Source organism: Gymnoscopelus braueri, assembly GCF_963280865.1.
Source record: "Gymnoscopelus braueri genome assembly, chromosome: 6".
Taxonomy (NCBI): Eukaryota; Metazoa; Chordata; class Actinopteri; order Myctophiformes; family Myctophidae; genus Gymnoscopelus; species Gymnoscopelus braueri.
Window position 1 is genome coordinate 35,586,501 of NC_137607.1, and position 14,395 is coordinate 35,600,895.

At 42.7% G+C, this 14,395-nt stretch overlaps 1 protein-coding gene across 5 annotated transcripts in view; it reads left to right on the forward strand.

The window, feature by feature from the left end:
- The window catches only part of clocka (clock circadian regulator a), a 52,253-nt gene that overhangs the window by 26,643 nt on the left and 11,215 nt on the right, over positions 1–14,395 (forward strand). For 2 of the 5 annotated variants that reach the window (XM_080431734.1, XM_080431733.1), the window contains exons 6-20: positions 2,065–2,124; positions 3,771–3,919; positions 5,271–5,362; positions 6,293–6,382; positions 6,589–6,709; positions 6,890–7,003; positions 7,433–7,551; positions 8,185–8,267; positions 8,866–8,972; positions 9,335–9,482; positions 9,964–10,039; positions 10,160–10,304; positions 11,109–11,209; positions 11,329–11,802; positions 13,258–13,440. In XM_080431734.1, the coding sequence (XP_080287860.1) occupies positions 2,065–2,124; positions 3,771–3,919; positions 5,271–5,362; positions 6,293–6,382; positions 6,589–6,709; positions 6,890–7,003; positions 7,433–7,551; positions 8,185–8,267; positions 8,866–8,972; positions 9,335–9,482; positions 9,964–10,039; positions 10,160–10,304; positions 11,109–11,209; positions 11,329–11,802; positions 13,258–13,440 (2,062 nt within the window). The remainder of the gene's footprint in view (positions 1–2,064; positions 2,125–3,770; positions 3,920–5,270; positions 5,363–6,292; positions 6,383–6,588; positions 6,710–6,889; positions 7,004–7,432; positions 7,552–8,184; positions 8,268–8,865; positions 8,973–9,334; positions 9,483–9,963; positions 10,040–10,159; positions 10,305–11,108; positions 11,210–11,328; positions 11,803–13,257; positions 13,441–14,395) is intronic. The other 3 variants (XM_080431735.1, XM_080431736.1, XM_080431737.1) reach the window with 3 other exon arrangements.

Sequence of the window (14,395 nt, forward strand, 5' to 3'; positions counted from 1 at the left end):
TTCTTTTAGAGCTATTTCTGCTGGTGGTTATATGAAAAGATGTAGTAATCTGGGTAGGATGATTATTTTGACGGATCTTATTCTGCCGCCAAAGGGGGAGCAGGCCCCACCTATTGAGATACAAAAGATGTAACCACTTTGAACCTGGTGTCTCTATTTTGGGTTCTCTATGTCAATAGGCGAACATTTTCTAAATGTTTTAATAGTTTTATGATCTACTCTTTCAAGAATAGTAGATCATACTGTCATACGCAGAAGTACAAAATAGGGCATTAATTTATGTGGGGACATAAAAAGACTTCATCTATTCATCTGTTTTTCATGAAGAAATTCCAAAATTCTCAACATTGCATTGCAAAAACAATGCAGAGCTCTCTATGTAAACACAGACTGAGAGTCATGCAAATATAGTGTGTGTGACATGCCGGTGGTCCAAAGTGCCTTACATTGGCATAGTCTCAGACTCTCAGTATAGCATGCATACACTTGTTAAGTGGCAGAGTGCTTGAATGAAAGGAAACGAAAGCATGTGGACCGCCAGAACTTGATCTGACTCCGGGTGGCTAATGAAACCAGCAGCAGTAATGACTAACTGACTAAACATCTCCGCAAGCAGCTGAACAATGCGGGGGCGACGTCACGTCACTGCTGCTTCCTGCAGGCCTCACGGAACTCACGTGCTGCCATATGCGCTCAGGCTGGGGATGACGCTCAGGCACGCATGGAGTTGATCCCTGGACTGTGCTGGTTTATCTCTCATATCCGCTCTTGAATAAAGCAGTATCTTAGCCTTTTCAGTGATATTGGATAGAAGAGAAGAGAGAGTGCATGCGGTATAAGACCCAGTGCACACAAAATGTGTTGGAACCTAAGCTACATTTTTGAACTACCTGCCCACTGTACCAACTAAGACACCATACTTCCCACAGATTACACCCAAGGAAAGTTTGAAAACATGACTGATGAAATAATATGACTAAGAAAACCTTGCATATCTGCTGGTTGAAGTACAACAACCTGCAAACACAACCGCAAGCTTTGTGAGCTGTTGTGTTTGGAGAAGGATGTCCAGTGGAATACAACCATCCAACAACGTCATAATGTGTAATCATGTTACTTTTAGTTTTGCACCTATACTTGACTGCGAAGTTGAAATGTTACACTGCTCTATTTATACATTTCTTTATTATAGTAGAGCTAATCTCTTAACTGTATGCATTTGTTTTTTGTTTATTTTATTTGACACTTGCTATGGCAAATGTAAACAATTATTTCCCATGCCAATAAAGCCACATTGAATTGATATTTAATATCACTCACAAGTATTTGTATTTGTTATTTTATGCATATTTAGGTTATATGAGGTGGGTTTTATCAGCAAATGATCTGTGCTGAGATGGAAGAGAGTCATGTCCATTCCTCCTGCATAACAGTTAAGACTGTGAACAGGGGATAGCTTCTCTCGTACAGTATGTGGATTGACAGAGGAGGTGACAGCCACTGCCTGAGCTGTGCTTGGTTGTATTAGAGCGGCAGAGGTAGACCGGTCATCATGGAATCAAAAGGTTCCCCGTTCAATCGAAGTGTCCTTGAGCAAGACACTTGGCCCCGAACTGCTCCTAATGAACAGGTTGTTACCTTGCATTGCTTGCCTCTGCCATCGGTGTGTGAGTGTGTGTGTGTGTGTGAGACTGGCTGAATATGAAATATATTGTAAAGCACTTTGAAATACTACGAAGGAGCTATGTAAACGCAGTCCATATATTTGACCATTTGTACTGATCAAACCGAAACCTCAACACCCCATGATGCGATGTGAGAAATACTCTGTGTAGGCGCACATAGATGCTGACACTTGTTAAGATCTACAGATAGATGCAATCACACCACATGAACTCCTGACAGGCCTATATTTGTCTCCCCAGCCTCATTCCTGCGTTTCCATAACCTTATTCTTGGAGTATTTTAGCCTGCAGCGTAGCTCCTGAACGACTGAATTAAAGTGCTGGAGCCCCGGTGCTGCTGGGAGAATCCAGTCCAACCTGTGTTTTGTTTGCTCTGCAGGGATGACAGCAGTATCTTTGACGGGTTAATGGAAGAAGATGAAAAGGACAAAGCAAAGCGGTGAGTTGCCAGCTTTGGCTCCAAATCAAAGATGTTTATCCAGCTGCACTGTAGCCTGGATTAATTTAAAACCATTAAACCATGAGTACAAGCTGCAATCTGTGACTTTCACAGATTTTACCTCATGTAGCCTATAATTATCTCGCCTCCTTATAATTAGTAATCAGACTCAGATTTTCCACATGGCCTATTGCAGTGGTTCTCAAACTTTTTCATGCCAAGCACCCCCAAGTTGATATATTTGGCCACGGACCCCCATCTGAAAATGTTTTGTGCCAGGGATAAAGTTACAATTATTGCGATGGTGTATTTACTATTTTTGCTGGGTAACCCCTGGAACCTCCCCAAGGACCCATGGAACCCCAGCCGGATTTCCACTGGCATGGCACCACACCACACCCCACATCCTACTTGTGCTGCCGTTTCCATTACAAGGACCTGGGCTTAGTGGTGTCAAAGGGGTCTGAAATGGGTGCCTATTTTGGCACCACTCCAGAATAGGTCTGAGCTACAGGCCAAACGGGGCCAAACAGTTCATAATGACTGATCACTACTCACTGACTTTTTATTTAGACCAGGATATAGTTGTAATACATGATAATAGATTATATTGTATTATAATCACTGTTATAATCTATTATAGTGTATTATAATTATCATGGTTGTAATACATTATAATACTTTACAGTGTATTATAATCACAGTTATAATCTATTATAGTGTATGATAATTATCATAGTTGTAATACGTTATAATAATTGATATTGTATTATAATCACAGTTATAATACATTATAGTGTATTATAATTAACGTAGTTGTAATACATTATAATTTATATTGTATTATAATCACAGTTTTAAGGGTCCATTTGGTTCTTATCGATAGCTGGAGTACACCCACACATGCACAGGTGATTTGCATTTGTATATAGGACAGTTGGCCACTCATCTACATTACATTGTTAGGCAAGAAGCAATGACCTCCGTGTTTACATTACAAAGGAGTGTCAATGACCGGAGTCTGCTACTCATACCTGTGGATTTGAGAGGAGGTACTTTTGTGTAATGGAACCGGTAGTTATTTTGATGCGGTGTGGTGTACTGTGGTGTCGTGTGGTGTGGTGCTTAAGCTGCAGTCGAAATCCAATGGCCTATTGCATGTGTTCTTTCAGCACCACAGAGGTGGAGATATCTTCTCTCTCGTGCACTTTCTCTGCCTCTGTGTGTGGGCTCCGCCACAGCTGGACGGCGCAGCGCATCTGGTGCCACTGTTTACAGAATGTTATCATTCATCAGTGTGGATGCTCACATAATTGTGGTTATAGTTATAGTGTGAATGGTCCTTTATACCTGTGGTTCTCAAAGTACGGTTCGGGGACCCCCAGGAGTGCTTGAAGGGGTTCCAGAGGGTCCCCAGGAAAATGAGTTAATGTAGCCTCACAATCAATTTAACCCCTTTAGCCCTATTTTATACAAAAATAATGCGCTTTTTTTTCATCACAAATCTTCTCTTCTGGGGGTCCCTGCCTGGCACAAAACATTTTCAGATGGGGGGTCCGCAGCCAAATAGCCTACATATCAATTTGGGGGTCCTTGACCCCCGACCCCCAAACCACTGGTTTACACCCCTGTTGTCGCCCTGACAGCGTGTCCCGTAACAAGTCTGAGAAGAAACGCAGAGACCAGTTCAATGTCCTCATCAAAGAACTGGGGACCATGTTGCCGGGCAACACCCGGAAGATGGACAAGTCCACCATCTTGCAGAACAGCATTGACTTCCTACGCAAGCATAAAGGTAACTACATTAAAAGCTGTAATGCCAGAGGACATTAGTTTCCTACTATTAAAAAAAAAGTTTTATTTTAAAACATTTTCAAGAATCAAACATTCTAAAATGTTTTCTGAAAAAAAAACCAAAAAAACCAATCAAGCTTTTTTCAAAATAATTTAATAAAGAAAAAAACTTTTACTGTAAGAAATTGTGAAATTAGCAGATCTACAAGCTCACAACGCATTGCGATGTGTCGTGTTGTGACTGCTATTTTCACTATTAAATAGGGCGTAAGTGATGAATTCATAATTCATTTTTCTAAGTTTTAAATTAATATTTTGGGTCCTGATATACCTGATATACTTGCGCACAGAGTGCAAGTATATCAGGGCAAAATTCTTCAGAAAATAAGGACAAAATATCGAGGTACAGGTGTAACTAAAGACATTGATCAACAACATTAACATTGTCGCTGTCAGACAGAAACCCTTGTACGTCCATTTTTTTTTATGTAGCCTATCCACCTGTTTCCGCGGGAATTTACTGGAGCAAAAATCCTGTGTGGGAAACATCCTGCGGGGGGACCGGAAGTAGGAAATAGCGGCTCAGTGTGTTTACATTTGCCAGCAGAACGTAGCTGTACTGCGGCGAACGGGCCTTTTGCATGTAGTTGAAGCGCAAGGGGGCGGGGGGGCGGTGCATGGGGAGAGAGTCAGCGCACTGAAGTCAAGGCACACTACAGACTACTGTGTTGTTGACAGACAACGGATGCACGCTGCGAACGAGCTACGTTCTGCTGGCAAATGTAAACACACTGAGCCGCTATTTCCTACTTCCGGTCCCCCCGCAGGATGTTTCCCACACAGGATTTTTGCTCCAGTAAATTCCCGCGGAAACAGGTGGATACAAAAAAAGGGAAAAATAGCAGATGTAGCCTACAAGCTTACATGTCGCATCACAATGCGTTGTAAGATTTCAGATCGCCTAATTGTCGCTGCCTTTGTGCAAGGTTTCTGCCCGACAGCGACAACGTGGTTGACAGATATTATTGAGAACGCTTTCCAACGGCATATCTATTCACCTCTATATCATTGCTGTCGGGCAGAAACCTCCTATCTCCATATTCTAACTTTTTTAAACGTAAATTAACGCCCTACTTGATCATACTACAGCGTCGCACAAAAAGCATCAAAAGTAGTAGATCCACAAGCTCGAAACAAGCTCGTTTTTAGCTTATAGATCTGCTACTTTTGCTACTTCTGAATTTTAATCCTGAAAAGTAACAGTTTTGGACATACAAGGTTTCCACCCGACAGAGACGATGTACAAGTCATGCACCCAGACCTGAGCCGTTTTGTCCCCCTCTCTCCATCAGAAAGCTCCGCCCAGTCAGAGTCGAGCGAGATCCGACAAGACTGGAAGCCATCATTTCTTAGTAATGAAGAGTTCACTCAGCTGATGTTGGAGGTAGGCCTGTGACACAATTATCACATAATCGCCTGTACACAGGTAATTGACATTATTTTTTCCATAATCGTCAGAATCGTTTCCATTCATTCATGTAATGAATCTGTTGAAAAAAAATGTTCATCCATTTTCAAAACATCAAAAATAAGTTGTGAGCTTGTAGATCGGCTATTTCCAAGATTATTATTTTTTTGGCCCTACCTTATTTATTCTGATCAGTGGTATCGGTCATTGTCAGTCATTAAGGCTCTGATTACAAAGCCTTAATTAAAGGCAACAGAAAAGTAATTGTTATATGTTCTAATGTTCAATGCCAAAAACACTCATTCACACACACACACACACACACATTCAATCGCTAATCGCAATTATTTGTGTGACAATTAATCGTCAACTAAAATGTCATCATGGTGAAAATCCTATTTAGAGGTGAGATTTGGCAAAGTCTTTAAGGCTGGACCCTCACCGATGACACGAATCACAGGGCAGAATGTTAATAGCAGTATGTTTTGTTTGTACCAGGCATTAGATGGTTTCTTTCTGGTTAATAGCAGTATGTTTTGTTTGTACCAGGCATTAGATGGTTTCTTTCTGGTTAATAACAGTATGTTTTGTTTGTACCAGGCATTAGATGTTTTTTTTTCTGGTTAATAACAGTATGTTTTGTTTGTACCAGGCATTAGATGGTTTCTTTCTGGTTAATAGCAGTATGTTTTGTTTGTACCAGGCATTAGATGGTTTCTTTCTGGTTAATAACAGTATGTTTTGTTTGTACCAGGCATTAGATGGTTTCTTTCTGGTTAATAACAGTATGTTTTGTTTGTACCAGGCATTAGATGTTTTTTTCTGGTTAATAACAGTATGTTTTGTTTGTACCAGGCATTAGATGGTTTCTTTCTGGTTAATAACAGTATGTTTTGTTTGTACCAGGCATTAGATGGTTTCTTTCTGGCAATCATGACCGATGGGAATATCATCTACGTCTCAGAGAGCGTGACGTCTCTGCTAGAACATTTACCTGTGAGTGGTACAGCAATTCTCTGGACCTCTCTCAAATATTGTCTGGAACTGTCAAATGAACGAGCGGTGTTTAACAATGCTCGTATGTTAGCTGCCCTACCCAGTTTTCATTGTTTGATGTTGCTGTGTTCATGGAGCTACAACAACCTCCGGTGGTTGGTTGACTGACTCTACAGGGTTTGATTGTGTGTAATTGTGCGTTTCAGTCTGACCTGGTGGATCAGAACCTGTTGAACTTCCTGCCCATTGGGGAGCATTCAGACGTCTACAAGGGCCTGTCCTCTCACATAATGGACGCAGAGACCCTGACACCTGAATATCTGAAAAGTAAGTAGCTGCAGATCTCCACTGGTGCTTCATTTCAGCCTGTCATTTTGACAGCATTCATTTGCATTATACATGTATCTGTCTTACCATTCCCTGAGTGCCTTTGATGTAAGCTTTCATAGATACGGTAAATTGTACTGTTTCTTATATATAACATAGTGATTTATTTGTTATTTCCAGCAAAGAATCAGTTAGAATTCTGTTGCCACATGCTCCGAGGGACGATAGACCCCAAAGAGCCCCCTGTGTACGAATACGTGAAGTTCATTGGGAACTTCAAGTCCCTGGACAATGGTGAGTTGAAATAAGCAAGCATCTGACCATTGTGTTTGCCCAATCTACACAATATATTTTTTATGGGTTGCTAGTAAATATATATATATATTTTTTACACATTATTTTCTAAGAATTCTTAACATTTTCAAGAAAAATAAAATCGAATTCATTTTCCAGAAAAAATAAATACAACATTTTTCCACAGATATTTTCCACACAAAAAATAAATGGTGAAAATAGCTGATCTGCAAGCTCACAGCGTATCTCATTGCGACGCGTTGTGAGCTTGTAGATCGGCTATTTTCACTATTTTTGGAATAGGGCTTAAGTTATTAGGTAATTCAAAATATATTTTGAGTATCAAATGTATATTTTGGGTCTCGAACTGGAAAAGCTTTGGAACTGCTGCTCTAAAAGACTATTTGTTTTCTGCCACCCCTCCTGCAGTGCCTAACTGTACCCGAAACGGTTTCGAAGGAGTGATCCAACGATCGCTTCACCCGGCCTTTGAGGACAGAGTCTGTTTCATAGCCACCGTGAGGCTAGCCAAACCACAGTTTATCAAGGTAACAGTCAAGAGCTTCTCCATTTTGTCGGATTAATTAAACACACGAACCCTAGCATCCCTATTCTGAGCATGTTGTAATTGACAAACATTCCAATCTACAAGCTCACAACGCATTGCAATGAGAGGCATTGTGAGATTGTGCATTGTCTAGTTTTGGCAAACAGTTTATGGTGTCGAGGGAAATAAGGAGAGTGTCAAGTATAGACCCCTGGGGGAATCCGTATATAAGTATATAGGTTTAAGTATTTACCATTATGCTAATGGTTATAAAACTCTAATAGATGATTTCATAGATGTCAATGTTTTCATTTAGATTTTGAGACTCTTACTGTAATTGATTTGATATACTGTACTGCAGGGGTTCTCAAACTGGGGTCTGGGGACCCCCAGGAGTCCTTGAGAAGTTACAGGTCTGTAACTCTGAGAGTGTCCAAATGGAACCAAATTAATCCATTGGCTCCATTTGGACAGTGTGGATTGGGGTCCCCGGGGTAGAAAATGGTATCAAATGGGGGTCCTTGTTCTAATGCATATCAAACTGGGGGTCCTTGAAATTAAAAAGGTTGAGAATCACTGATATACTGTATCCCGTCTTTTGTGTCCACTGTCCCATCCTTCCCTCCCTCCACAGGAGATGTGCACAGTAGAAGAACCCAATGAGGAATTCACCTCCAGACATAGTTTAGAATGGAAGTTTCTCTTCTTGGACCACAGGTACACTTAATTGTTTTTCCAGTGTTTTCCAGGAACTAAACGTTTTAGCCCTTCACATATTTCAAAACCTTAATTTGAGGTGCAGGTGACTGGGCGACCAGCCCACCTTTATGCTTTATGCTGGCAGTTGAGAGTGCCAGGACCTTGCGCCTTGGCACTAAACACTCGAGATTGGGATCAGAATCAATTGCTGGCATTGTGAAGTGACCATAAACGTCATTTAATAACTCAAAGAAGTTGTTTTAGTGTTATGTTGCCCCTTAATGATGGTGAGCATTGCTCACAGAGTGCTTCTATTGATAGCATCTTGCGTTCAGCTCCGCGGTCTCTGTTTAGTCGATCTCTGTTTGCTCCCTGGGGAAAACAGCTGTCACTGCCTCCGGGAGGCAACCCTAGAGCACAGAGTTCTTCTTTTCCCTCTACTGTGGAAACTCCATTATAATTAGCTTCTTAAATGATTGCATGTGTCATGGATTGACACACGGGACAATCTGTGCCCTTTTCAAACAACGCTCTGGAGAAGAAGCTCCACGTAAGTTTCCACCGACTTGTTCCAATGACGTTTTCTTTCCTCCAATCATTTGTTTATGTCTACTAGAGCCCCGCCCATCATAGGCTACCTGCCATTTGAGGTGCTGGGCACATCTGGGTACGACTACTACCACGTCGACGACCTGGAGACGCTGGCCAAATGCCATGAACACCGTGAGTAACTTCATCTTATCAATATTTAACTCACTAAGACCTGAGGCCGATTCTAAAACTGCCTTCTAAATCAGTAGTTGTCACACTTTCACGATTTTTCAAAAATGTTCAAAAATAGCAGATGAACAATTTATCCTATGTTCATAAGCTCAGTTAAATCTAGAAATGATCTTACATACCAACCAGCCAATATACTGTACAGACACCAAAAAAAATCTGGTTTGGACCTGGTCTACAGTAAATGGGATGATGTCCGAATCCTAATAAAAATCAATCAACCAACTGAAAATTACAGCTGGCTTGGCCCTGGCTTGGCTTGGCTTGTCTTGAGCGCTCATCTCCCTCCTCGCTGTGTCCCATAGTGATGCAGTACGGCAAGGGGAAGTCCTGCTACTACAGATTCCTCACCAAAGGGCAGCAGTGGATCTGGCTCCAGACGCACTACTACATCACCTACCACCAGTGGAACTCCAGACCTGAGTTCATCGTCTGCACGCACACCGTCGTCAGGTACTGCCATCAGTAACACAGCTGATGCCAGCACATTTTCACGCCAAGTCGTCATATTTCGCTGCTCGGTCGATGTGCCTTTCACGTCAACCATGTTGATGCTGACGGAACGGTCATTCATTATTCTCTGCCTATGGGGAGGCAACTTGAACAATGCCGAGTCGGCAGAAGCAGCCTTCGCACCGTTCGCCGCAGTCACTCAGCTGGGCTGTCGCCTAGCTCTGGCACACCTCACGGGGGCTCAAGCCTGCTTCTGTTGGCGCGCCAACGTGTTTACGATGTTTTTAATGGCATGTTCAATGTTTAGCCTTCATGGTTAAATGTCTCCTCCAAACTCATCAATTACTGCCGCTTGGTCAAAATGACTCCTCAGGGTGAGAATGTGTTCTCGTTTGTAGTTTGAAAAAGCTGAAACCCACATGGGTCACATGAGAAAACCTAACCAAACCATGCATCTTTATTCCCTGTCTTTGCTGTGCAGTTATTCCGAGGTGAGAGCCGAGCAACGCAGGGAGCTTGGGATCGAAGAGTCGCTGCCAGAAATGACGGTGGACAAGGTGAGATGTTTGCCAAATGTGGACGAAATGACGCAGTAATGCAGCGGTTAAGCCATAAGACGAGCACTAGTCGTTTCCTTGCATTGACTGCTGCTTCTCTCTCTCTCTCTCCCTTCACAGCAGTCCCAGGACTCTGGCTCAGAGTCCCAGCTCAACACCTCCAACCTGAAGGAGGCACTGGAGCGCTTCGACCGCAGCCACTCGCCATCGGCATCCTCCCAAAGCTCTCACAAGTCCTCCCACACCGCCTTGTCCGAACCAGCCTGTGAGAGACCACCACAAACACAGCTCCACATAAGGCTAAGCCTTTACCCCCTCCCAGCACTTAACCACTTGGTCCATAGCAACCCTATTTTGGGGCAAGCATTCAGTGAAAATAGCTCACAAAATAGCTCTCAACGCATCGCATATTTTCACTGAAGAGATTTGGTATAGAGGTAAATACTAGCGGATGTTGTATAGAGCCCTGAGGGACCCAGGTCAACTAAGTATATAGGATTTAAGTGGTTAAGTTGCTATAGATAACATCCAGCTAGATGTTGCACTCCACTCCTCATCGCAAGGATGTTGTTTGTTGGTGGACTGCAGATGGAAATTAGCTCCAAGCTAAATCCGGCATGTTTACATGCGATCATGTTCAGTTGATTGTAAACAAATAAAGTAAGGCACTCATGCAGTGGCACGTGGCCGGCACCTGCCTTAAAGTGTCTGTTTTGGGGGAAAAAGTGCCTTCCCCAACATAAACAAAAGCAACTGGATAATAGCTGCCGTGACCTGACGGATGTAAACAAAACAAGAATTTTAGACATAGAAGATTATTAAAATGATGATTTCACAATCATAATTGTTTGGCGGAAAGCTCTATGGATGTATTATTTTCTTTTTATTATCCATCTACATAAACTTTGATCAATATCAACTTTAAGTTGGCACACAGGTTTTAACTCATTCCCTGCCAATGACGTCTTTTGACGACAACGTGTCAATCAGGCTTAAGACAGCTGTCCTAGAGTCGTCTCCACCAAGAGTTCCTTTGCCTAAACGCAGTTTGTTTTTGGCTCTCGTGCAGCATCGCCGACTAAACTCCAGGGTGAAAGGAGCACGCCGGGGCGGCAGTCTGTCTCTGCCATAGAGATGACGTCACAGAGAAGGTCATCCGTCAGTAGTCAGGTCAGTCGGGATAGACTGGTTTAAGCTCAAGGTGAAGTGTGTGTGTGTGGGGGGAATAGACTGAGTGCCACCATTGACCTTGCTGCATTGTTTGGTTTTCCATATTTTTTACACCTCAGCATTCTATGAGCTCTCAGACTACGGGGCAGACCATTGTTTCACAGCCGTCGCAGAAGCAACAACAACAGCAGCCGCAGCAGCAACAACAACAGCAGCAGCAACAACAACAACAGCAGCCGCAGCAGCAACAACAACAACAGCAGCAACAGCAGCAGCAGCAGCAGCAGCAACAGCAGCAGCAACAACAGCAACAGCAACAGCAACAGCAGCAGCAACAACAACAACAACAACAACAACAGCAACAGCAACAACAACAACAACAACAGCAGCAACAACAGCAGCAGCAGCAGGCAGCACAACAACAGCAGCAGCAGCAGGCACAACAACAGCAGCAGGCACAACAACAACAGCAGCAACAACAACAACAACAGCAGCAGGCACAACAACAGCAGCAACAACAACAACAACAACAACAGCAGCAACAGCAGCAACAACAACAGCAACAACCGCAACAGAACCAGCCCAGTGGCCAGGTAAGACATTGACCTCCTTCACTCATTTTAACATGCACAGAAAAATACTAACTCAGCAAGAGTAACACTCTGATTTTACATTGTAAAAGCTGTAGAGAAAGCGAATCCAAGTCACTCTTTTTGTTTGAACAGCGTATTGCAGGCCTCACTAAATATAATCTATTGAATTCTCTGATCAACTATAGCCTACAGAAATAAAATCAGTATTGAGGTAACAAAATACATTTTTTTACTTGCATTGCCTCTAGTCCAGTGTGTTTCAACCGGTGTGCGGTATCTGAGTTGACTGGTGTGCCGTGAAAATTGTATTGTGCACGCGCGAACACACGTGCATGTGCGAACCATAGAGTTAAAAAAATAGAGAGGGCACCGGAAATTCCCGCCCATCCACTTGTATGGAGTTGCTCTCCCAGCGCATACTCCCTTTTCACCCCTTCTTCCGGGTTGGGAAATGTAACGGGTCACTCTTCTGGGGGCTTGGTGCGAACCCACTTGCGCATGAATGTGCGTGTACTCCCACAGCTGTCATGTGGCAGTTGCTTGGGCAAGACGCCCTGACTGACATGTATCCTGTGTCCAATTGTTATGACAAATCACATCACATTACGTTCTTCTTGGTGTTCTTGCTGCAAGCCAGGTGTGGCAAACTAATTGAAGTGAAACATGAAAGGATGATGGACAAATTATTTCAAAGAAAACCCAGCGACCATGCTGATCCTGCCATCCTGATCTGCTGGGTGTGAGAAACATAAAATGAAAGCCAAATCAGACTGTATGTGACATCTATTTGAATTGTGGGTTCACTTTTACCGGGCGGGGATTCGTCTGCTCCTACCTTCCACTGTTATTTGTGGAGAGAAGCTACCAAACCGTACTATGGTTCCCAGTAAGCTGAAATGTCATATTGTGACCATTGACCAAACACCCATCCCTCGCTTACAAAGGACAGAAATGATTTCATGCGTTTGAAAGATTAAACGGTAAAACAGGCAAGTTTAATGAGTCCAAGGTTTCTGAAAAGCTTGTGAAGTTTGCCCTTGTCTGTCCGTCCGTCCGTCTGTCCATGCGTATGTGCCTGTCTGTGTACAGCTAATTTCAGACGTTGTTGTTCAAGGTTCAAACACATAAGAATAACATTATTTTATTCTAGATCCTCATACATTGTAGCAAGTTATAAAAGTTATAGTAATAGTAAGAAAAGGAAAAAGTACATATATAAAGGTTGGTAAACACTGGACTAGAGTACTCAGGAATCGGGAAATGGCATGGCTAAATTGGGAGAAAAGGGAAAAATAATTGTCTGCACCACAACTGCGAGTTATTGTTACAACACTCAAGCTCCACTGGGCGAGGGATGTGTATTGTTAGAATGGGCCAATGCACAGACGTTTCACATATCCACACATCTTTGTCCGTTTCTGTCTCTGTCCCCCCCCCCCCCAACCCCACCAACAGCAGCAGCAGCAGCAGCAGCAGCAGCCCATGGCGCCGTTTTCACATCAGCTGGACGCCATGCAGCACCTGAAGGATCAGCTGGAGCAGAGGACCAGGCTGATCGAGGCCAACATCCAGCGACAGCAGGACGAGCTCCGACAGATCCAGGAGGATTTGTCCAAAGTGCAGGGACAGAGCCTACAGGTAGGGATGTCCAATATAGTTTGTTTTGGCGATATCCGATTTTCCGATATTGTCCAACTCTTAATGTCCGATTTCGACAGCGATCGATACTGCTATATGCAGGCTCTTTTCACCAAAACTAATGTTAGGTAACGACATCACATATCTCCTCGTCGTGGAATTAACAAATTATGCCCAATTCTATTGTGATACCCCACTGGATGCATTCATAAATGCAACAAGGCTTTCCAAATGTAAACATTCTGAAATGCTGAAGCCTCCAGCAGTTGAACTAACAAATAAAAACTGATATTTTCCGATATAAAATATTTATGTTAACTCTCTCAGTGCCAATGAAATAAAAAAATATGTTCTCTAAACTGCCAGCATTTTTTTTTTGGTTCAAAGTAAATTTTGTAAAAATCTTTTACTCTGGATTTTTCGTTCTTGCACTGAGGGCATTCAGAAAAAACTCGGGATAACTCGGGGGCTTGGCACTGAGAGAGTTAATATCGTCAGATATAAACATTTTATGTTCATATCGGCCGACAATATCGGGGGGACAAAATTACAGATCTGCAAGCTCACATGTTGCATCGCGGCGTGTGAGCTTGTAGATCAGCTAGTTCCACTATTTTAGGAACATTTAGAGTTAACATTTATAAGTTAATGTGGTTAAGTCTGTCTGTCGGTTTAAAAAATATTTAACCAATACAAAGTATTAAGAAAAGCTTGTGCAGTGCAGCTTGTGAAAAGTAATGGTTTTGGACATACAAGGTTTTTGACATGGAAGAAAGACCTGACAAATGAATACATAAGAGCAGGTGCCTTACATGCTAAACAGCATTAACTACAGGAGCACTTCACCAATTGTCAATCTTATCTTCATATTATGGCACCATTTCTGTCTAGTCGCTCTGTGTTTCACTTCAGAAACCTGCCTACTACTGACATGATATTACACTTACTGCAGTGT